The sequence below is a fragment of the Scardinius erythrophthalmus genome (genome assembly GCF_964197995.2).
Source record: "Scardinius erythrophthalmus genome assembly, chromosome: 10".
In the NCBI taxonomy this organism is placed as follows: domain Eukaryota; kingdom Metazoa; phylum Chordata; class Actinopteri; order Cypriniformes; family Leuciscidae; genus Scardinius; species Scardinius erythrophthalmus.
In genome coordinates this window covers 11768694-11791890 of record NC_138230.1, presented here as the reverse complement: position 1 = coordinate 11791890, position 23197 = coordinate 11768694, and the positions used below count along the sequence as shown (strand labels likewise).

The following is a 23197-nucleotide window of genomic DNA, read 5'->3' as shown; positions in this document are numbered from 1 at the left end:
TTCTTAAACTTTTTAAAAATTCTTTTTATTGCTAGAAATTTATCAATAATAATAAATATTGCCATTATTAAGAATTAATTATTTGCACTACTGTTCTAAAGTTTGGGGTTCTTTATATTTTCCTTTGAACTTCCTCAAACAATCCTGAAAGAAATGCATCACTGTTTCTACAAAAACATTCAGCTGCACAAATGTTTTCAACTGATAATAAGAAAATATTCTGAGCAACAAGTCAGTATATTCACGTTTTCTGAAGGATCATGTGACTAGAGTAATGATGCTGAAAATTCAGCTTTGCATCACAGGAATAAATTACATTTTAAAAATACATTAAAATAGATAATTATAAGTTATTTTAAATTTTAGTCATATTTCACAATATTACTGTTTTTACTGTATTTTTGATCAAATAAATGCAGCCTTGGTGAGCATAACCGACCTCTTAACATTTTAACGGTTTAAAAAGTGTAAAATGCCAAAAACCCCGATGATGAATAGCAGGAGTTTGAGATGTGTTGTCCCTCTACTCTAGATGACCAAAATGTTGGACCTGCTGGAAGACTTCCTGGAGAATGAGGGCTACAAATATGAGCGTATTGACGGAAGCATCACAGGAGGCATGAGACAGGAAGCCATTGACCGCTTTAATGGTAGGACCAGATGTGTAACTAATATGGTCCATACATTTGTTCTCTGTTGCTCTGTATAAACTCAATTTCTGAAATTAGTTCAAGTTTCAAAATGATTTGTTTTTTTCGCTCTAGCTCCTGGTGCTCCTCAGTTTGCTTTCCTGCTATCGACCAGAGCCGGTGGTTTGGGTATCAACTTGGCGACCGCAGACACTGTCATCATCTATGACTCAGACTGGAACCCTCACAATGACATTCAAGTAAGATCATAAACTTTTCAGAATGCCGCAAACGCACCGCAGGTCATGTGACAGGAACCAACCAATCACCCCTTTCCATAACATAATTGAAAGCTCAGTCAACATGAAGGATGGGGGTGCACCCAAACACTACTAATAAATATTATGTCAGTAATTTATCTTTTTTGACTCATTCTTTTCATAAATTATTTAAAGGCTGAAATATGAGGTTTATCTTTGTATAAAACCTTTATTTGAACTTGTACATGTTAGTAGATAACATGTTGCAAGACACTCTTTTAAAATCTGGCCATCATTTTTAATGGTATTTTAATGTTTACTTAAACAAAAAGTGCATATTGATGCTAATCAATTTGTTATTTGCTGTTTTTCGACATAAAACTTGTTGAATTGATCAACTAAAATCAACAATAATTGTGTTTTTACAGTATAATATGCAAAAGTACAATTTTCTATTAAAATATCTACCTCTCCCTCACACACACACACACACACACACACACACACACACACACACACACACACACACACACACACACACACACACACACATCAGATAATCCTAGATAGATAGTTAGATAGATACTCTAATGATCCCGAGGTAACTATCTATCTAACTTGGATAATGCGTTGTGTAGGTCTTAAATTTCAATCTTTATGGTCTTAAAATGTCTTAAAAAGGTCTTAAATTTGACTTACTGAAAACTGCAGAAACCCTGTTACGTCACTGGTAGTTCCTGTTGTGCTGGGTTAGACCATACTATTTTAGCTAATTTAGCTCCCCCAAAAGGCGTTCCTAGAACTAAAATCATTCCCAGTTCCTGTGGTGCAAACACGCCAAAAAGCGGGTCCTTCCGACAATAGTTCTTGCAACTATGAAAAGGTTCCTCCGGTGCGAAAGCCCCTTATCTGGTGTGTGGTGTCAGGATAATCTTCAGAAACTTTAGTGTGTTTCATTTAGATGTTGTTGGGTTTGTTATCCTCATTTTCACTTTGGCTGTTGTTTTCTCTTTGTAGGCCTTCAGCAGAGCTCACAGGATTGGTCAAAACAAGAAGGTGATGATCTACCGCTTTGTGACCAAAGCCTCTGTAGAAGAAAGAATTACTCAGGTATACTCTATGTTTCTGGGAAGTGAAATGTTATTTTTATGCAACACTGTCTTTTGAATGTAAACTGATTGGTCTTTGTGTTTAATCTCAAGGTGGCCAAGAAGAAGATGATGTTGACTCACTTGGTGGTGCGTCCTGGATTGGGCTCAAAGACCGGTTCAATGTCCAAACAGGAGCTGGATGACATTCTCAAATTTGGTACAGAGGAGCTCTTCAAGGACGAGCAAGAAGGTGTGGCTGGATTCACAAACCTCTTTCCTTCTTACTTTATACCTGTACAGCTTCTCACTTAAGCAACTGAAATGTGTGAAACTGGTTGTGTTTGTCTGTCAAGGAGAGAACAAAGAAGAGGATAGCAGCGTGATTCACTATGATGACAAAGCCATCGATCGGCTGCTGGATCGGAACCAGGACGCCACGGATGACACGGAGATCCAGAGCATGAACGAGTATCTCAGCTCCTTCAAAGTGGCTCAGTATGTGGTCAAGGACGAGGAGGAAGCGGTGAGTGCCGATAAAGAGCAATGTGGGCTGTTGGACCTGTGGGAATCAATCAAAATAAAACCAAAATTGTGATGTGGCTTGGTGTCGCTTATAACGTGCATTTAGGAGCACAATATGCGGCGACCCTCTTCGCAAACTTGCAATGAAAAGAGATTATAAGCCTTCTGTCAACAAAAGAGAAGCTAATAGTCTCCTGCTGTTTTACGCCAAAATAAAACTAGATAGTTTAACAAAGAAATTAATTAAAGGTGCTGTATGTAGGATCCAGCGGCCTCTAGCGGTGATGTTTCAGATTGCAACAACAGCGCTCGTGCGCGTGCTCAAACTCAAGAGCGCGAACTCACTACCGGCGGCCACACTTTTCAACACAACGGAGAAAGCATCACACAACATGCTGGAAACTCATGTAAACTCCCACTGCAACATTACCATAATAGGCTACTTTTATCAGCTTGACGTAGAACTAATGCTCCATGCTCGTACCATGATAACGTTACATTGACTGTATTTTGCCGACATGTGGTGTTATCTAGCATTATTTTACTAACTATTTGTGTATCTTTCACAATCAGCAATGTCAATATAAGGTCAATGAATGAAAACGAAAACGGTTAGTCAACTAGACTGGACAATTTCAGTGTAACAATAAGACAGTAAGTAATATTACTGTACTGAACATGTCTGGAAATGTGTATTATAAACAATATGATAGTAGTGGGATGAGTGACGTTAGACCGTAGATCTAGAACATAAAATAAAAGTTACATCCTAAAGCACCTGCTTTTTGTTATCATGGAACAGTCTTTTGTATTCATTTCATGTCTTATGTATGTTATATTTTACCTTGCTATTTCAAAACGGAGGTCTCTCCACAATTCAAACGCTCTGCCGATGTTGATCCGTGTTTTCGTCCTGAGTCGATCCGATTGACGTTTGGCCTGACGAGCTTCAGCAGATATATATATATATATATATATATTTTTTTTTTTTTTTGGAGTTTGTGTTGGAGTCTGTGTTGTGCTGGAGGCAGGTCGTTTTTTGGTGTTATCAGACTCCATGTCGTTAGCTGCAGTGCAGTTGCAATAGACTGTAGGCTCGGGAGCGCGCATGCACGTCACATCCGGTGGATTTCGCAGAAAATCCGACCCGGAGACTTCACATAAAAATAGGAATACTGGCCTTCAGAGGTAATAGCAAAACACGAAAAGTGGATCAATGTAATGTGTGATTACAACCCCTTCACAGACGGGCAATAAAAAAAGGATTCATTTTATAAAAAAAGTTACATACAGCACCTTTAAGACAGTTTTATATGTATTGTAATTTCACAGTTGTACTGTAAAATACAAAAAACATAAATTCTCAATTATTTTATTTTAAATACTTTTCATCATACAGTGAAATATTATAATAGTAATACAACTTGGTTTAATGTTTAAAAACGGCCTTAAATATTAGTTTTGTAATTTTAGTATACTGTCATTTTTTTCTTAAATACTCAATTTACAATATTAATACCTTATTTTAAAGGTAATAATATGATGCTAGTATAGTAGTAATGTTACACTAGTAAGGTATTACAATAGTTTAGCTTATTTTTACTTTGTAATAATAATAATAATAATAATTAAAACAATAGAAAATATCACATTTTATCACAAGTTTTATCAGAAAAGGTGCAATTTTATTTTTTCACCAAATCGTGCAGCCATAGTTGACACAAGTGATATGTCACATCAAGCTGTGGTTTATTCATGTCCCGTACTGACTGATTGGCATATAACTTCATTAATACGCTTATGTATCTCACTTTTGCCATATTTTGCTCTTATTCACTGTTCTTTCTTGTCTTCTCTCTTAGGAAGAGGAAGTTCAGAGGGAGATCATTAAGCAGGAGGAAAGTGTGGATCCAGATTACTGGGAGAAGCTGCTCCGACACCACTATGAGCAGCAGCAGGAGGATTTGGCTCGTAATCTGGGCAAGGGCAAACGAATCCGCAAACAGGTCAACTACAATGACGGGTCCCAGGAGGACCGAGGTAAGAGACGTAAGGATTGACAAAACTTTTACAACTCTTCATAATCAAAACTAAACTATAAACCATACTTGGCATTTTGTTCAAGTTAATATAAACTTAAAATAACGTTTTCAATTCCTTACAATTGTTTAAATGTTAATCATCTTTCTTGCTCTGTTTCAGACTGGCAGGATGATCAATCTGATGGCCAATCAGATTATTCCGTTGCTTCAGAGGAAGGAGATGAGGACTTTGACGAACGATCAGAAGGTGAGACGAGCATGACGATAAGTAAAGATAGGAATTTAGAAATGCATAAAAGATTTAAAAATGTTTACACCTTTTTCTGAGCACAATTTTTGTTGTCTGCTTGCAGCCAATTCACGGCGACCCAACAGGAAAGGCCTCAGAAACGACAAAGACAAACCCCTGCCCCCCCTGCTGGCCAGAGTGAGCGGCAACATTGAGGTGAGGGAAAAATAATCTGGGATTTTTGTTTTCTTAAACGCATGTATTTTGAGTTGCACTTTACTAAAACATCTTGATTTGACAGGTGTTGGGTTTCAACGCTCGTCAGAGGAAGGCCTTCCTGAACGCAGTGATGCGTTATGGGATGCCGCCTCAGGACGCCTTCACAACCCAGTGGCTGGTCAGAGACTTGCGTGGCAAATCAGAGAAGGAGTTCAAGTGAGTTTTAGCTCATTTAGTCGTTCTAGTTTCAATATATTTATCATTATAGATGTCCCTAGATGAGGTGCGTTTCCCAAAGCCAACTATGGTCGCAAGCTCCGTCGTTATTCACATAATTTAGCGGAACTTGCGACCATTGTTGGCTAGCGATACGTTTGTGAAATGCACCCCCGATCTCAAGGATCGGTATTGGGGCCAATTAAGGTTTTTTTGTTTTTTTTTACTGATCTGTTATCCTAAGTTTGTTTCTTGAATGATTTCTAAAGGATCATGTGACACTGAAGACTGAAATAATGGCTGCTGAAAATTCAGCTTTTCCAGCACAGGAATAAATTGTATTTTAAAATATATCATTACTATTTAAAATAACTGCTTTCTATTTTAATATTTCACAATTTTGCTGTGTTTTTGATCAAATAAATAGTCTTGGTGTGAGTAGACTTCTTTCAAAAAACATTTGACAAATCTTACCGACCCCAAACTTTTGAACAGTCGCTTATATGAAAAAATATTTGCTAAATTACTACTAGATAACTAAATATATGTATTTTAGGTTATAAACATCAAAAGAACTCTAATGTTTTCTTTGAAACACTTGTAAGCGAAAAGGCTCACCATAAACTCGTATCTTTGGTGTATCAGGATCTATAAACTGGTTTCTCTTTCTGTCAGGGCTTACGTCTCTCTCTTTATGCGGCACTTGTGTGAGCCTGGTGCGGATGGTGCTGAAAGCTTTGCCGATGGCGTTCCTCGGGAGGGACTGTCACGGCAACACGTCCTTACTCGTATTGGTGTGATGTCGTTGATCCGAAAGAAGGTAAGTTAGTAATGCGTTATTGTAGTTAAAATGCAATACAAATGAGTTCACATAAATAGTTCATATGAAAAATTCCAAGATGCGTGAAAGCGGAATCAAATTTTTGCAGTTGTCTAATTGTGAGCATTTGGATAACGTCTGTTTTCAGGTGCAAGAGTTCGAGCATGTAAACGGTCAGTGGTCCATGCCCTGGATGATGGAGTTGAACGAGAATAAAACCGTGTCCACCACCGGCAGCCAGCCCGACTCCCCCAGCAAAACGCCCTCTACTGGCACTCCAGCGGACACTCAGCCGAACACTCCTGCTCCAGGTACTGCATTCCTCAGCTCGCTCATCTACTTCCTGTTTGTGAGAAATCTATCCTAAAATCTGCAGCAGACATTCATTCCCTTTCAAAACAAGATTTTGTCAAGTGGTGTCCACCAGATGTTTGGTATATTCTAGATTAGACTGACGCATGCGTTTCTACTGAAGGGTGAAGGTCCAATTTAATGCATGTTCTTTATTTTTCTCACAAGAGATCGACCAATAGCAAACCACAACCATTTAACCATCCAATTAATTCCCAAAAATCAAGTCCCGCCCTAAAACAAATTTCATGCTGACTTTAAAACTTTTCTGCAAGGATATTACTGAACAAGTCCTTAGAGTTTTTATCATAATAAAACATCTTGTGTAAATTTAATTTATTGTGTTTTTCTATTGTTTGGTTTTATTTTATTGTATTTATACATCTCCTTGTTAACTGGTAGAAAATGTACAACAGCTCTTGCCATGAAAATAGCCTCAGCTGCTGACACAGCATTAAAATTAATTATTTTTGTGAGCTATTGCTGCAAATATTGCAGTCCAAATATTAAACCTTTTTATGTGTTTGTTCTACAGATGGTGTTTCCAAAGCAGAAGATGGTGGAAAAGACACTGAAAAAGAAAAGGTGAAAAATGGAGACGGTGAGAAGGAGGCCAGTGAAAATAAAGACAAAGAAGTGAGTGTCAGCTTATGCAACAAACTCTGTGGATCTCTGATTAATTTTCAGTGTTTTAACCATGTGACTTTAGTTGATTTTGGTTATTAATGAGGTGGTTCTGTTTCTTTATCAAAAGGTCATTGCCATTCCGGATGAAGATGAAGCTTCCTCTGCTCCTGAAGAGAAAGTAAAAGACAAAGAAGAGAAGGAAAAGACGTCTGAATCTTCTTCAGAGGCAGATAAGGCTGATGGGAATCAAGTTGAGAAAGAAGAGGAGAAAGGGAAGTCTGGAGAAGCTGATGAGAAGACCGAAGACACCAAGCCCAAAGGATCTGAGGCTGAGAAGGAAACTTCAGACAACAAAGGTGAACAGAAATGGCATTCACAAACCATTAAACTTTAATAATGTGGAATCTCAAGGTTGAACCGGATCAAAAATCTTAAAATCCAAACATGCAGTGGCTAATTTCTGTTCATACGTCCTTTCAGGAGAAAAGAAGGATGATGAACCTGAAAAGATGGACACTACCCCTGTTACAGATGAGAAGAAAGGTCTGTACCACCTGATTAGATTTGACATGATTATGTAGTTTATTGATTTCCCCCTCCCGCTTTACTAACTTGTGTCGTTCGTTTCGCTCCAGGTCAGAAGGATGAGAAGGAATCTGGTAAGACGGAGGAAGCGGGAAAACTACAGAACGGAGAAAGTGCCAAAGACAGCGCAGCAGCAGCAGCAGCAGGTGCTGAAGAGAGGAAGAAAGCCAAAACACGGTTCATGTTCAACATTGCAGATGGAGGGTTTACCGGTAAGATCTCCTGTTGAGTGTTTGTTTCAGAAATTCTTCTCAGGTTTTGTACTTCTTTTAAGCTATAAGCCTAGCCTGGGAAAACCCAGACAAACATCTGGCAAATTTAGATTTGCTCTGCAAGTAGTCTGGCAAAGAGCCCATTCAAGCCGATTTCTAATCCGTCCAAATCGAAGCACCAATCAGAAACGTTGAGGCGGGCTTTACACGATGACGATTGCTCTGATTGGTTTTAGGTCTATCCAATTGCGCCCAGAGGCATTTGAGCGACGTCCGTTGGTGACGCCCCTTTGGAAATTAGTTATTAATGAAGCTTTGCCAGACCATAACTCAGTTACTACTGAGAATGGTCTGGTTTTAACCAGGTTACTATAAGCCATTATGATCCAAAAAACATGGGACCTTGACAAGCTATGAAGACTTATCTTACTTTTGCTTTGGGGTAATTTTTATTTATATATATTATTTAAAGTGCATAATATATCTGTAATGGACAATATCAAATTTTTTTGTTGTAACAAAAATACAGTTTGAACTGAATTTCAGTATCTACAATTTTTTTTTTTTATCAGTTAGTATATTTTTAGTACATTTTATGTTTTGTTGCTTTGTCTCTTATATTGTACATATTTGTGCATTTGTACTAATTCTCTTTCTTTCTCACAGAATTACACTCACTGTGGCAGAATGAGGAGCGAGCCGCTACCGTCACCAAGAAGACCAATGAGATCTGGCATCGTCGCCATGACTACTGGCTACTTGCTGGCATCATACAGTATCCTTAAAAAACCCCGCTGCTTTCAGTGTATGTGCACATGTGTCAGTGTGTTTTACGTTTGTTCAATGAAACGCTGAATATGAAATCTACCTTAACTCACCGTATCAGACACGGTTATGCTCGTTGGCAAGATATTCAGAATGACGTCAGATTTGCCATTCTCAATGAACCCTTCAAGGGAGAGATCAACAGAGGAAACTTCCTGGAGATCAAGAACAAGTTTTTGGCTAGGAGATTCAAGGTATAATGAAAGGAATCAATCTTTTTTGTTGTTGTTGCATACAAGTCAAGATATATGAGATATGCTGTGTTCACATCATGTTGTAATTACGAGATGACTACCTGTGATATTCTGTTCACATCTTCGGACTCGGAATTATGCATTTCTATGAATCTGCCTAAATGAATCTGCCTCGGTCCTATGGGACTCTTTCAGACTGTCAGTCCAAATCTGATTTTTGTGTATATCCGGTTGAAATCCGATCAGATTTAGCATGTGTGAACGACAAAGTGTCACATGAAATGCAATTTCTACAAATCCATTTCAAGCTACATTCATATATGGTTTTAAATCCTATTCAAATCAGTTTTCTGGAAATTTGTTTCGGTCCGACTGCTCTGATTGGATTTCGCTTGGTTTGGGACTTTCTCACGCCATGTAAAACGTAAACGTCTGACAGAAACAATGCTGTGTTGTTGCAAAGTGCTGGATGAGCAGAAAATGACAGTAAAACGGAGACATGATTTGAAACCAGCGGAGACGAATAAATCCACGTATACAAGCCTCTTACGGTTCCAGTTAAGCATTGTCATGTTATAAATAAGACAACATCTGTATTGCAAACCCCTCCGTGCTGAAGTTGTTGTTGATGTGTATACCTACCAACGCAACATCATTGCCATAGAAACCAATGCAGATATTCCGGAAAAAATGGAACATGGACACACAAATCGGATCTGAACTGTTGCGATACACAATGTGGACACTAAATTTTAGATCAGATTCCATAATGGGATACACAAATAATCTGATTTGGACTGACCATGTGAACGTAGCCTTAGTAACAATTTGTCGATGTCTCATGTAGTTGCTTGAGCAGGCTCTGGTGATTGAAGAACAGCTGCGCAGAGCTGCGTATCTCAACATGACTGAAGACCCCTCTCACCCCTCCATGGCTCTCAACACACGCTTCAGTGAAGTGGAGTGTCTGGCCGAGTCCCACCAGCACCTGAGCAAGGAATCCATGTCCGGAAACAAACCTGCCAACGCCGTCCTACATAAAGGTACTTCATGTTAGCTCATGTTATTTTAATTTAATTCCAGAGTGTGATGCGTTACAGAAGACGACACACACTCACTGCGTCTTTGTATTTGTTTCTGACAGTACTAAAACAGCTGGAGGAGTTGCTAAGTGACATGAAAGCAGATGTCACCCGTCTCCCAGCGACCATCGCCAGGATACCGCCTGTTGCCGTGAGGCTGCAGATGTCCGAAAGAAACATTCTCAGTCGTTTGGCCAGCAGAGGACCAGACACACAGTCTCAGCAGGTATGCCAACACCTACCTGTACTGCTATGATTTATGCTATATGTTTTTATAGTCTGCATTAGTATTTTGAAAACTTATTTTATTAGCAACCCATATATACACAGTAGGGGGAATAATTATTTGATCCCCTGATGATTTTGTAAGTTACTAAGAAATGAAGGGTCTATAATTTTTATGGTAGGTTTATTTTAACGGATAGGACAGAATATCAACCAAAAAAACACATTGTATATGGGTTATAAATTGATTTGCATGTCAGTGAGTGAAATAAGCATTTGATCCCCAAGCAAACCATTATTTAGTACTTGGTGGAGAAACCCTTGTTGGCAAGCACAGAGGTAAGACATTTCTTGTAGTTGGTCATGAGGTTTGCACACATCTCAGGAAGGATTTTGGTCCATTCCTCTTTACAGATCCTCTCTAAATCTTTTCTTGGCTTTCGCTTTGCAACTCGGAAGTTTCAGCTTCCTCCACAGATTTTCAGTAGGATTAAGCTCTGTAGACTGGTTAGGCCACTCCAAGACCTTAATGTGCTTCTTCTTGAGTCACTCCTTTGTTGCCTTGGCGGTATGTTTTGGGTCATTTTCATGCCGGAAGTCCCATCCACGACCCATCTTCAGTGTTCTGGCTGAGGGAAGGAGGTTCTCGTCCAAGATTTTACGGTACATGGCCCCGCCCATCAGCCCCTCAATACAGTGAAGTCGTCCTGTACCCGTAGCAGAGAAACAGCCCCAGAGCATGGTGTTTCCTCCTCCGTGCTTGACTGTAGGGATGGTGTTCTTGGGGTCATAGTCAGCATTTCTCTCCCTCCAAACACGACGAGTTGAGTTGATGCCAAAGAGCAAAATTTTGGTCTCATCTGACCAGAGCACTTTCTCCCAAGCCATCTCTGAATCATTAGATGTTCATTGGCAAACTTCAGACGGGCCTGTACATGTGCCTTCTTGAGCGGGAGGATCTTGCCGGGGACGCAGGATTTCAATCCATTGCGGCGTAGTGTGTTACCAATGGTTTGCTTGGTGACTGTGGTCCCAACTGCCTTGAGATCATTAACAAGCTTCTCCTGTGTAGTTCTGGGCTGATCCCTCACCTTTCTCATGATCATCCGTACCCCATGAGGCGAGATCTTGCATGGAGCTCCAGAGAGAGGGCGTTATTTTGTATTTCTTCCATTTCCGAATAATGGCACCAACAGTTGTCTCCTTCTTAGCAAGCTTGTTGCTGATGGTCTTGTAGCCCATTCCAGCCTTGTGCAGGTCTACAATCTTGTCCCTGATGTCCTTTGACAACTGTTTGGTCAATACAGATTCTGTGGACAGGTTTCTTTTATACACATTACGAGCTGACATTAGGAGTACTTTCTTAAAGTGACAGGGCTTATCTGTGTTCCACATAACCAATCTGTGGGAGGCAGAATTTTTGCCAGTTGGTAGGGGATCAAATACTTATTTTACACGATCAAATGCTAATCAATTTATAACCTTTATATAATATGTTTTCTGGATTTTTTTTGGTTGATATTCTGTCTCTATCCGTACAAATTATAGACCCTTCATTTCTTTGTGGGCAAACTTACAAAATCAGCAGGGGATCAAATAATTATTTCCCCCACTATATATAAATATATATATATATATATATATATATATATAATTTATATAACATGTATTTTAATTTATTTATATATGCATTTAATAAGTAATGCCATTTCATGTAATAGTAGACAGCTAATAAGTTCCTTCAGCTGAGACATTCAGATGCATTGCACACTGTTCACCATGATGGTTTTGAATTGCTTGAAATATGATTGAAATTACTATAAAAAAGAAAATACAGCACATGTGCAGCACAAGTCTTTCATATAGGCTACATAAAATTATAATCAGATCATTATTATTGTGTGCTTAGGACATGGATTTATTGGTGAGAGTTTTGTTTTTGTAATCAGGCTCTCAAAAATTATATAAAATTTGATTTAGATTTATCGGCCAATATATCGTTATATATTTTTATACATAATATATACACACTGAATGTATATTTTCTAAGATAGTAGACGAATACAATTAAGTAAAGATACAAACAACTAAATAAAAATACAATTAAATGAAGAAAGATTTAAAAAAAAAAAATGTAATACAAAAAATAGTTGTTAGTTAAAAAAATAACTTCATCCATAATCCTTACAAGGCTATATTTCTATATTCAGTTAGACATGCACTCGGTTACATATTAAGTCTGCAAAAGAGTAACCACTAAGGTTTTCCCAGAAATCATTCACTTTCTAAATCGATTATGGAAAAACAAACTTGACATGTTGTGAATTAGGTCGTGTTTTCAAAGTAAAACATGCGGTCATGCCTCTTATCCACTGTGAAAGCACAGGAGCTAGTCTTTTTTTCCCTCATTAAACTGTTGACATATGTTGTGCAATGTCTAAATTTAGCTCTGTGTCACGTCTAACCTTATACATTAATGATAGACGGTGACATCAAGTACAGAAAACCTATACCAGCTCCAGAACAAAATGACTTTCACATTGTCTTAGAGACTTCGTGAATTTAAGTGATCAAAAGCATGTCCATTCAAATAGACATCCTGCAGATTTCCCGTTCAGTTGTGTCTCTTATTAAGTGTTGTTTCTCTGATGATGTTGGCAGGTCCAGCAGTAGCCCTCAGCAGACTCCAGTCCTCAGAGCGCCACACACCATGTCTACATTCCTGATTGCACATGATATCTCGTCTTAGCTTGAATCCACTCCCTCGTACTGTCCGCTCAACCCTGGGGGCTGTGGAAATTTGAGCTGTTGTTTTTTATTATTTTCCTAATTAATATTGTTTACATAATATTGTTGATGATGGTTTTTGGGACCTCAATAAAAATGTTCAATAAAAAGGTTACCGTTTCTTTAAATCATTTTATTTGTAGATATTATTGTGTATTTTTCTGCTTTGCCAGCCACTAAAGCAACGGTGTCGTTACGGTTCACCAATCAAATTTAGGCAGTCAGTAAATCTACAGGCCATTAAACTGGATCATTTTAGAGGACTAAACTATCAAAAATAAATAATATAAACATCCCATTTTTTAAAGATGAACAGAATAGAACGCCAATGAATGTCCAAAATGTATTGAATTCTTTTTTAATAATCCTAAATTATTTCCAGCACAGTGAGCGCATGTATTTTTGTTAAAATGTTAAGGTTTTCTCTTGTTCACAGTTTTAATTATAGAAAAGTTGCAAACAAAGGTAACAATATAGTTTCACTATCAGCCAATTGTTGGTGAAACAATAAGCCAAGAATAAATGTTTCTTTTTCATTTTCCTATTTGTAACGATATATAATCTTAACAGTTTTACAATATGATTGAATCAGTTGTTAATTCAAAAATTGTCCACTCGCATGCGTGTTCACGCGCATAGGTTTAGTTACCTATGATCACGCGCGTGAACTCGACAATCGACTACTATGGACTTCGACCGAAAACAGGATGTAAATACAGGTATGTGCGCTGGCTGAATTAACATCACTTTTATTCATATCTTTCACATCTACTGCAGTCAGATTCACTCGTGTTCACTCTGAAGGAATCGCTCCCATGACCTGTGCACTTGTAATGACACATCAAGGATGTTAAGAGGCTAAAAGCAGGTTTAAAACTTGCCCCATTGAAGTCAGCAGGGTGCAAATTTTAAAAAGAGGATAACACGGTGTAGGCAACACCGATTTTTGTCGTTGTTCTCTGTACTGACAGCACTCCAAATGTACAAAAAAAAATGAGCTCAATGTTAAAATTGACCGAAGTTCTCCTTTAACCTCACTCTAGGCACCAGTTATGTAGGTTTTTTCACATGTGGCACCAGATGTGTTTTGTTTTGGTCACATGACATCAAAGATGAGGTGAAGAACCTTAATATGCATCAAACAATTATTCAATGTAAAGAACACAGACATAAATTTCAAGAGAAAAACTTTCTTTTCTATTTATTCAAATTCACTTCACCATCACACACTTACAATATAATCATGCCTCAGTAATCCTGAATCTCCTACTGATCTCATAATTCATAATTACACAAGATGTGAGTTCTTCAGCTATTCTGAAGATTCTGAAAATAGTCTCCCCTTTCTCACGAAAGCCTTTGTCTAATGATTTAACCTGTGCTATTGAATCTTCCACCTTGACCCGTGCCGAAATCAGTCCAAATCCATTTTCAATGCCATTTCCAGAAAGTTTGGGACACTTCGTAAATGCAATTAAATCAAGAATCTGATTCGTTAACCGAATTCACTTGAACCTTTATCGTACAAAAGTACAAAGGGAAGATTTCCAATGTCTTGACTGACCAACTTAGTTGTATTTTGTTAATATATTGGATGGCTGCAACACTCCAGAAAAAGGTTGGGGAAAAAAGCATGTTCATCACATCATCTTTTAATTGGAATTGAGGATTCTAACGGCTGCATTTTTTAATGGATTTGCTACAGTCTGTGGTCGTCGTTGTGTGATTCTCCTTTTCATGATGGGCCGAACATTTTCAACAGGCGACAGATCTGGACTGCAGAAGGAGAGTGTCTATGAAAACACTTGCAGAATGAGGCCTGGCATTGTCTTGCTTCCCAAGAAAGATGTCCTCTTGATGGCAGTACATGTCTCCGTACAAACCCAATATACACCTCCGCATCAATGGTACCTTCACACATATGCAACTCACCCATGCCGTTTGCACTGATGCACCTCCATACCATGACCGATGTTTATATTTGCACCTGTGGCCGATGAAAGTCTGGATAGTTCCTTTTCGTCTTTTGGACTGAGAACTCGATCTCTGTTTGAAAGCTGAAACATGGATTCATCTGACACACATTTCCACTGTTTTTGATGCAGCGTCAGACTGTGTTAAGTGACAACGGTTTTCCAAAGTACTCCTGAGCCCACCTGGCTAGATTTAACACAGTAGCATGATAGTTTCTGAGGGGTCAAAGGTCACACACATTCACCAGAGGTCTCCTGCCTTGCCCTACACGGACAGAGATTTCTCTGGATTCCCTGAATCTTTTCACAATATTATGTAGTTGGTGAAAGACCTAAATCCGTTGCAATCTTGCATTGATTTTTGAATTGTTTGACAATTATCTCATGAAATTTGGCACAATGGTAAACCATGACCCTACTTTTTTGGAGTGTGTTGCAGCCATCAAAATCAAAATTTGTTTATATTTGCAAAAAAAAAAAAGAAATTCTTGATGTTATTGCATTTTACACAATGTCACAACTTTTCTGGCAATGGGGATGCACCTCCAGAAATCCTTCTAACTGATTATGAAATCCTCTCAGTGTCAGTCCTCTGGTCCTGTCTCACCCCCATCATCATCCTCATCCTCTCCTCCAGAGATGTTCTGATTCATACGGGACAGCAACAGAGGCAGATTTATCGCAAGGGGGTTCTCGTCTTCATCATCGTCATCTCTAGGAGGGTAGAAGCGACGAGCCTTGGCCACAAAATCCTCAGCAGCGTCCAGATAAATAAGCCGGTCCTGAATGCGAAATGGTAATATGTATGAAAAGAGGGGAAGAAGATTTGATTGATGTTCACGGTAAAACCTAGTAACCAGACAGCATTTTTGGGGACAGTTCACAATATGAGAATACTCTGGAGGGAGGTACTAAAGATTTCCATAACATTTGCAAAAATGTACACAAAAACATTTACATTTAAAAAAAATATATATTTATCAATTACCTTCCTATGTGACATTTTAAATTATGCAATTGGTTTATAATATAATAAACATGCACACATTTGAATATAATCTAAAAACAATGATTTATTTTTACCTGTTAAGCTTCCATTTTTTAACTTAACTATATTTGTTAACATGAACAAACAATGAAAAATCCTTCTAATGCATTTATTGATCTTAATGTTAATAAGATTTACTAATACCTTATTAAAATCTAAAGTTGTATGTGTTCGTATTATTTAATGGACCTGAGCTAACATGAACTAATAATGAACAGTTGTGTCTAAGTAACGTTAACATATTTGAATAAATACAGCAATTAATGAGCTGATAATTGTTAGTTAATACATTAAGTAAGGGTTAATGCCCGACGAGGTGTCTATTGTCAGGTATTAATGGACGACGGCGAGGCGTGTAATACCTGACAATGGACACCTCGAAGGGCATTAACCCGCTTATGCCATTGTCACTTGCCAAATAACACATTTTTAAAACATTAGTTTATATTTGAATTAGTTTTACAATCGAAATCTAAAGTTTTACAAACAATAACTTGGTTTCCCTGGTTACGCCTGACAGTTTATTTAGCAACCGGAGATATTTATAGTCCGCTCGATTTATAGTCTGTATAGATACTTTGACTGCCTGTTGCTATGGTTACTCACAGCTGATGTAGCCAGCGCATTTATTTATTAATTTCGAATGGTAAACAGTCAGTTTCACCAGAACTCCTTTACTAGGTGTCCTATATCACTTTTTAATGGACACCCTGCAGCCAATCAGAATCGAGTATTCACCCAGACCATGGTATAACTAACGTTAACTAATGGGACCTTACTGTAAAATGTTACCGTTTATCTGAAACTTTTAAATAAATTTTTTTTTTAAATCTTTTTGATAAAATGTCAGAACCTAAAGTTTAGTGGAAGGGTTATTTATTTATTTATTTTTTTAAAAAATTCTTAAAAAAATTTTGCATTGCATGTAAATTAGAACAATTCAAGCCCCCTTTTAAGATAAAATGCTCTATAAAAGAGTAATGATTTTTCATCATTACCCTCTGACAACTACCAGATATAATTTTAAAATCCAGTGTTCATTAAAAGATGCTAACCTATGCTTTTTTTACTTAGCAAAGGTGAAATATATATATTTTTTCATCTTTTAGTTTTTTTATGCTTTCTGAAAGTTGTGCAGTTGATATAGGCATAGATGATTCTAAATATTACATAATTTAAAATGTTTTTTAAATATTAATTTTTTTCAGAATTATATTATATATATTTTTATAAATTATATTCCCCTTAATTGATGCCTGAATCACCTCCCTTTAAATAGAAATATACTGCATTGATCGACGAGTATTACACTGCAATATTTCCTTCTGATTTAGACTTGAGGCGAGTTACAGTGACATGCTCACCAGGATGAAGAGGTATCTCTCGGGTGGAGGCTCGTTCCTGTTGAATAAGGATGTTTCGGTGTAGAGGGTCTGTAGAAGAGTGCGGGCGGTCGCTGCGTTTCTCATGCGGTCGTATGAGGCGCTGGCAGACACATTCAACAGAGACTCTGCTTCGGCCATGAACCCTGAGAGAATCAACCAAACCTTTCAGTGACAGACTGTCCCTGTTAGCACATCATTTGAACAAAATTTCTCAAACAATCTCTTATACCCAGATTCTCTAAGATCATCTTCCATTTATCTTGCACCTCTCTTCTCATGTCTCTCATGGCCTCGATGTCGATGCTCAAACGCCGGTAACCCTGCAGGACAGAAGACATGACAGGACTGAACTCAACCATCAAGACTAAAAAATGACACCTACAAATATTTTACTTTAGTTGTCCCTACATACTAAGTTGGGATAGAAGAAAATATTGTAAAGTTTAAAAAAACACCTTCATGCTTCTAAAATCGTCCAAATGCGACAAATAATGGGACTAAATCATTTTTATTTAACCGTTCTTATTTGTGTATTATCTGTTATTAAAGTGAGTTCACGCCATGTCGTTTTACCATATTTTTTTTAGTAGTTATTCAAAATGATTACCAATGATACACTTCAAAATACTATCACATCTGTTTTTAACCCTCAGGTGCTCCTCATTTGGCTGTAGCTCTTGTTATCTTCTCGGTCAGAAGTGACCGGACACCTGAAAATGAAACTTCCTCCACCCCAGTAAAACCAATGCAATTTATTTTTGTTCAATAATATTTTTTATTTTGAGAGGATTTGATGGTACTTATTAATATTTATGCAATATTTATGGTTAATTTTTGCCATTGAAAACCATTGTTCCATGGTGTTACCACTGTATAGCTGTCTATGGAGAGGCTTGTTTTTTTTTGGACAAAATTACTTACTTTTAAGATGTGGATTTGAATGTGTTTTTTAGAAATTCAGAAATTTAGAAATAAAAATTGATGTGAAGTGTACACAATTTTGCATTATTATTACTACAGTCAAACCTGAATACAGAGAAAGCATTTTGTTCCAGGTAACATTACAATTCAATAAAAATTTTACTTTACTTAATAAGCTTTATCATAGCTTATTATTATTAATATATACATTATATATTAATTATCCCATATATATATTATAATTATTAATTATGTTATGTTTTTCACTATTGATGTTTTAGAGTTTCACCCCTTCATTGCTGAGCACTTTTTTTTCTGCATCGTGGGCGATTTGTAGAGAAAAATTTTTTTTGTCGATTTCCCATTCATTTCCTTTGGTCGGTCATTTTTGACCGAGGAGCAAAAGTGTGACTTTTTTTTATGACCACTTAGCCTGCTCAAATCATGCCCTCAATTTTTTGTGTGTGTTCACATTCCTAATGCCATTAAAGTCGCCAAGTTTCGTAACATTCCGATGAAGTTGTGATTTTTAAAAAATTCTAAACAGATTTTTTTTTTCATAATTCATTGGTGTGTGTATATATAAGTGTGTTTGTATGTGTGTGTGAGTGGGTGTGTCTGTTTTGCAATCTTGATGTTTAAGAGTGTCACCCCTTCATTGTTGTATGCATTGTTTCTGCATACAACAGAAATTAAATTAAAGATTGTTTTTTTTCTGCATCGTGGCCGATTTGTAGATTGTACACACACATTTTTTTGTCAATTTCCAATTCATTTCCTATGGTCAGTCAATGACTGAAGAGCAAAAGTTTTTTTTATGACCACTTAGCCTGCTCCATTTTTTTGTGTGTTCACATTCCTAATTTTGTGTGTTCACATTCCTAAAACAATCTGTTAAGAATGAATGAGAAATCGACAAAAAAAAAAATTCTCTACAAATCGGCCACGATGCAGAAAAAAAAGTGCTCAGCAATGAAGGGGTGAAACTCTAAAACTCCCATATAAATATCTGGGAATACTGATTGATTCTAAACTTACATTTAAAGCTCACGTAAAAAAGGTTTGTAAGCAGGTTAAGATTAATCTCTATAATTTTAAGCTTACTAGAGATAACGTCATTAGAAGCAGCTAAGATGTTTATGTATTCTATGGTTATCTCTCACATAACTTTCTGTTTAACCACCTGGTCTCAGGCGAGTTCAGTGACTCTAAAACCATTAGAGTCCTTATACAAACGTACACTTAAGGTCTTTGATAAGAAATCGGTATATTCTCATCATTGTCCAATACTGAAAAAATATAATTTATTGAGTTGGGAAAACATGATTAAGTACGCAAATGTATGCTTGATGTATAAAATTATTTATGGTTTATCTTCTCCCCCTCTTGGTCAGCTAGTTCGTATTAGAACAACTGATTATCGCTCTACAAGAGGTGCATTAAGACAAGACTGTATCATACCGCTTAGACAAAGTAAATTTAGTCAGTCTGCTTTTTCTGTTAAAGCTGCACAAGAATGGAATACTATTCCGACAACTATAAGAGATCTAGACACATATGCTTTATTTAGGGTTCAATTGAAGAATTGGTTAATCAGTACTCAGATCTGTCAACACTAGAATCTTATATCTGCTAGCCATCCTATTATTGTTTGTATTTTGTTGCATTGTTTTTAATTGATCTTAAATTGTTTAAATAGATTTTTATTGTATTGTGTAATTATTAAATTTTCTATTATGTATTCTTAATCATATTTTCTTTAGGTTGACTTGTAACATCTTGTCCAGGGACTACGGATGAAAAATAGCCTTTGGCTAATTCTGGTACATTTACAGGAATGTTTTTATTAATGTACAATGTCCCTGTCAAACTAAATAAAGCTAAAAAAAAAAAAAAAAAAAGCTAATGCCATTAAAGTCACAGTTTCGTACCATTCAGATTGAGCTGTGATTTAAAAAAATGACAGAAAAGCGTGAGTTCACGTCATGTTGTAATTACCATAATGATTCTGAACTGTAAAAACCATTCACGTGTTTGTAGAACTTACAACTGTAGTAATTACAACTGAGAGCTACGACTTGTTCCCGTAAGGTGTGTTCGACTTGAAGCGGCGCTGTGCAGACAGTCAGATCGCTGTATGACATCAAAGTATCGCGAGAGCGATTCCAGGAGCTTTATTCACGGTAATAATGGCCTGAACGCAGCATTAGTCACGTCTCGTATTTAAATGCGAGTTAGTTCTACCGTCTTACATGAGAGCCTTGTCGGGTTTGGGCTCTGGTCTGCAGCAGGTTGTAGAGAATGCGGTCGTCATCTCTCTCCGAGTGGGAAGGGTCTCCTGGTTCACTCCACAGGTTGGTTTCTTGGTCCCGCCTTCTTTTTGCCTCGCGTTCAAAATATTCTAACGTGTCGTGACTAACAAACACACACACACACACACACACACACACACACAATGTTCAAATTCTTTCGCCACATGAAGACATTTTAGTGTCAATATTTGTAAGTTATTAGTGTGTTAGATATTATTTTGTAGTTAGCAATAAGCATTCTGTCAGGCAACTGTTGGTCGGAACAAAGGGAAAGCAGACGAACGTTGGACCGTGAGTTATGAATTAAACATTTATGAAAAACTATTTCCACAACATGTTATATTGTTGAAGAGTTTGTACCATTAACGTTAGCTGTTCTAATTTTAAAGAGAAAACCTGTATGTTTAAACTTATAGCACAGTTTTTATAGCACAAAGATATTTCTATTAAAAAACAATTATTAGTAGCAGTGGTAGTAGTAATTATTATTATTTAAAATAATACAAATACAATTTTTAAGACAGAAAGCAGGTCTGAACTCAAACTATCAGACAGACATGATTTAAAAACAAACCGACCCCACATCCCCTGAATACCTTAGTAAAGGTCTCTTTTCTTCCTCATCATCATCATCCTCACAGCAGCAGCAACAGCAGAATCGCACACAGAACCTCTTGAAGGCGGCACCCATCCTCAAAATACAAAACTAGAAGATGGGGAAAGAAAAAGTTCACCAGATGAGTGTAAAACAGCGTCTACCCCTCCAAGAGAATAAAGGTGAGATTTCTGAGGATTAATATAAAAACATGAGAGTTTTTGCCTTTGTTCAAGCTGTCAGCGTCATTTGTAGTTATCCGGGGTGTTCAAGGTGAACCTCGTCCCTCAGAATATCATTTATCGTGTAATTTCAGATGAAAATTGTGTAATGTATTGTTTTGATGTAACTTACCCAAGAAACTGCTGGCAAAATGCTGAATCCATCAATTCAAGTCTAAACGCAGTTTTCTCCTATTCAGAAGAGAAGCATCTTTTGGAGCCCAGAGAGCAACTAAAAGATTTCAGCGACTCTCTAGAATGAATAGCATCACAGTTTAGTCATGAGTCTGAGCCGTGTAACCCGAGGCCATCACAGACCTCTAAATAAAGCCACTCGTCCAACAGCCCCAAAACACAAATGTACTTTTACCTCTGGGAACGTTTTCAACAGTTCAGTTTTGGATTGCATACACCAGCACTTCATAAGATTTTAAAACTGTTTCAGTAAAAATGAAGCAGGTTTGGAGGAAAAATAGTGATTAGCCTACATAGCACAGTTGCTTCATATTATTATAAAAAAAACAATAATCCTAAACCTCCAGCTCACATTTCATGGGAAAACTCACTGGCAAAAGAATCAAACCAGTAAATACCAGACTTGAGAAGCACATGACAGCAGGTTGGTGTTATTTTATGAACTAATTACAGTTTTATTACTAATTTGAAAGAAGCTTTTATTTCAGTTTTCATTTTCATTTAGTAATTTGAGGTGCTTTTGTCATTTTATTTTTCTATGCGATTACTATTTCGGGTTTAATTTATTTTTCAGTTTTATTTTTTTAATTATTTTTAGTATGTCATTTTAGTGCTTTAACTTGGACTCATTTCAGTTAGCTGCCAAGTCAGCGTTTAAAATTTTTGTTTAGTTAACTTTATAGGAAGTTTCATTGGCAATGAATGGAGGTAAGACAGTGGACATGGTCATTAGCACCAGCAAAGACGTAAACATTCCCTGCCCTTCCTCTCCTGTAATTTCAGGACATGTAATTAGCAGAGTTTCCACCTTTAAACTGCTTGGAGTTCAAATTTCTCCTGACCTGTCGTGGGACGCCCACATCAAGTACATGATTTCGAAGGTGCGTCCTAGAATCTATATATATCCATTTATACGGCCAGTTCTTAAGTACGCTAGCCCAGTATGGGGTGGACTACCTAAAGGTCTCTCTGATGAGTTAGAGAGGGTCCAAAAACGTTGCTGTCTGATAATAGGTGTTCCAACTTCTACTCTCCCATCACTGAGTGAGAGGCGCGACGAGGCCACTATACGTACTTTTACTAACCTACTCAAGGACAGTTTGTCTGTGGCTCCAACACCATTGTATCTACTAAAGTAGATAGTAGGGAATTTGTTGTGCCCGGGAGTAAAACAAAAAGACATGAACTTTCTTTTATATATATATACTGTATATGTATATATATATATATATATATATATATATATATATATATATATATATATATACGCACATATAGCCTATAAACAAATATGTAAACAAAAACTTTCATGTTACAATTAATCGCGATTAATCGATTTGGCAGCACTTTTTTTTTATAATTGTGTTTTATAAATAAAATTTTAAAATACTGTGTTTGACCCCCTTTCACCTTCAGAACTGCCTTAATTCTACGTGGCATTGATTCAACAAGGTGCTGAAAGCATTCTTTAGAAATGTTGGCACATCCAGGGCACGAAGCTCCCGTTCCACCACATCCCAAAGATGCTCTATTGGGTTGAGATCTGGTGACTGTGGGGGCCATTTTAGTACAGTGAACTCATTGTCATGTTCAAGAAACCAATTTGAAATGATTCGAGCTTTGTGACATGG

General features: G+C 37.2%; 2 protein-coding genes across 5 annotated transcripts in view; one reads left to right on the top strand and one right to left on the bottom strand.

The window, feature by feature from the left end:
• The window catches only part of chd4a (chromodomain helicase DNA binding protein 4a), a 28419-nt gene extending 15371 nt beyond the window's left edge, over positions 1 to 13048 (top strand). For 2 of the 4 annotated variants that reach the window (XM_081377019.1, XM_081377017.1), the window contains exons 22-41: positions 533 to 650; positions 765 to 889; positions 1907 to 1999; positions 2092 to 2230; positions 2334 to 2503; positions 4365 to 4542; positions 4705 to 4791; positions 4898 to 4989; positions 5075 to 5208; positions 5884 to 6028; positions 6177 to 6339; positions 6915 to 7015; positions 7134 to 7362; positions 7487 to 7549; positions 7642 to 7803; positions 8470 to 8578; positions 8690 to 8822; positions 9670 to 9865; positions 9967 to 10130; positions 12791 to 13048. In XM_081377019.1, coding sequence (XP_081233145.1) covers positions 533 to 650; positions 765 to 889; positions 1907 to 1999; positions 2092 to 2230; positions 2334 to 2503; positions 4365 to 4542; positions 4705 to 4791; positions 4898 to 4989; positions 5075 to 5208; positions 5884 to 6028; positions 6177 to 6339; positions 6915 to 7015; positions 7134 to 7362; positions 7487 to 7549; positions 7642 to 7803; positions 8470 to 8578; positions 8690 to 8822; positions 9670 to 9865; positions 9967 to 10130; positions 12791 to 12802 — 2613 coding nt within the window. In that variant the 3' untranslated portion in view covers positions 12803 to 13048. Of the gene's footprint in view, positions 1 to 532; positions 651 to 764; positions 890 to 1906; positions 2000 to 2091; positions 2231 to 2333; positions 2504 to 4364; positions 4552 to 4704; positions 4792 to 4897; positions 4990 to 5074; positions 5209 to 5883; positions 6029 to 6176; positions 6340 to 6914; positions 7016 to 7133; positions 7363 to 7486; positions 7550 to 7641; positions 7804 to 8469; positions 8579 to 8689; positions 8823 to 9669; positions 9866 to 9966; positions 10131 to 12790 lie in introns of all 4 variants that reach the window. The other 2 variants (XM_081377018.1, XM_081377016.1) reach the window with 1 other exon arrangement.
• Positions 13049 to 14126: 1078 nt separating this feature from the next.
• On the bottom strand, positions 14127 to 21638 carry LOC308697928 (melanoregulin). Its single transcript, XM_081377638.1, has 6 exons — positions 21505 to 21638; positions 21152 to 21261; positions 20496 to 20658; positions 17552 to 17642; positions 17302 to 17465; positions 14127 to 15671 (listed from the first exon to the last, which is right to left on the bottom strand). Exons 2-6 carry the CDS (start codon positions 21244 to 21246, stop codon positions 15474 to 15476), a joined length of 711 nt encoding a protein of 236 aa, XP_081233764.1. The 5' UTR covers positions 21247 to 21261; positions 21505 to 21638; the 3' UTR covers positions 14127 to 15473.
• Between the last annotated feature and the right edge of the window lie 1559 nt (positions 21639 to 23197).

Bases quoted from the DNA above. Each gene is read 5' to 3' on its own strand.
- LOC308697928 (XM_081377638.1), bottom strand. From the start codon at position 21,246: ATGGGTGCCGCCTTCAAGAGGTTCTGTGTGCGATTCTGCTGTTGCTGC. The intron at 17,466-17,551 runs GTATAAGAGATT...TGATTCTCTCAG, and splicing joins GATGATCTTAGAGAATCTGG to GGTTCATGGCCGAAGCAGAG. The intron at 15,672-17,301 runs GTGAGCATGTCA...TTTCGCATTCAG, and splicing joins AGAGATACCTCTTCATCCTG to GACCGGCTTATTTATCTGGA.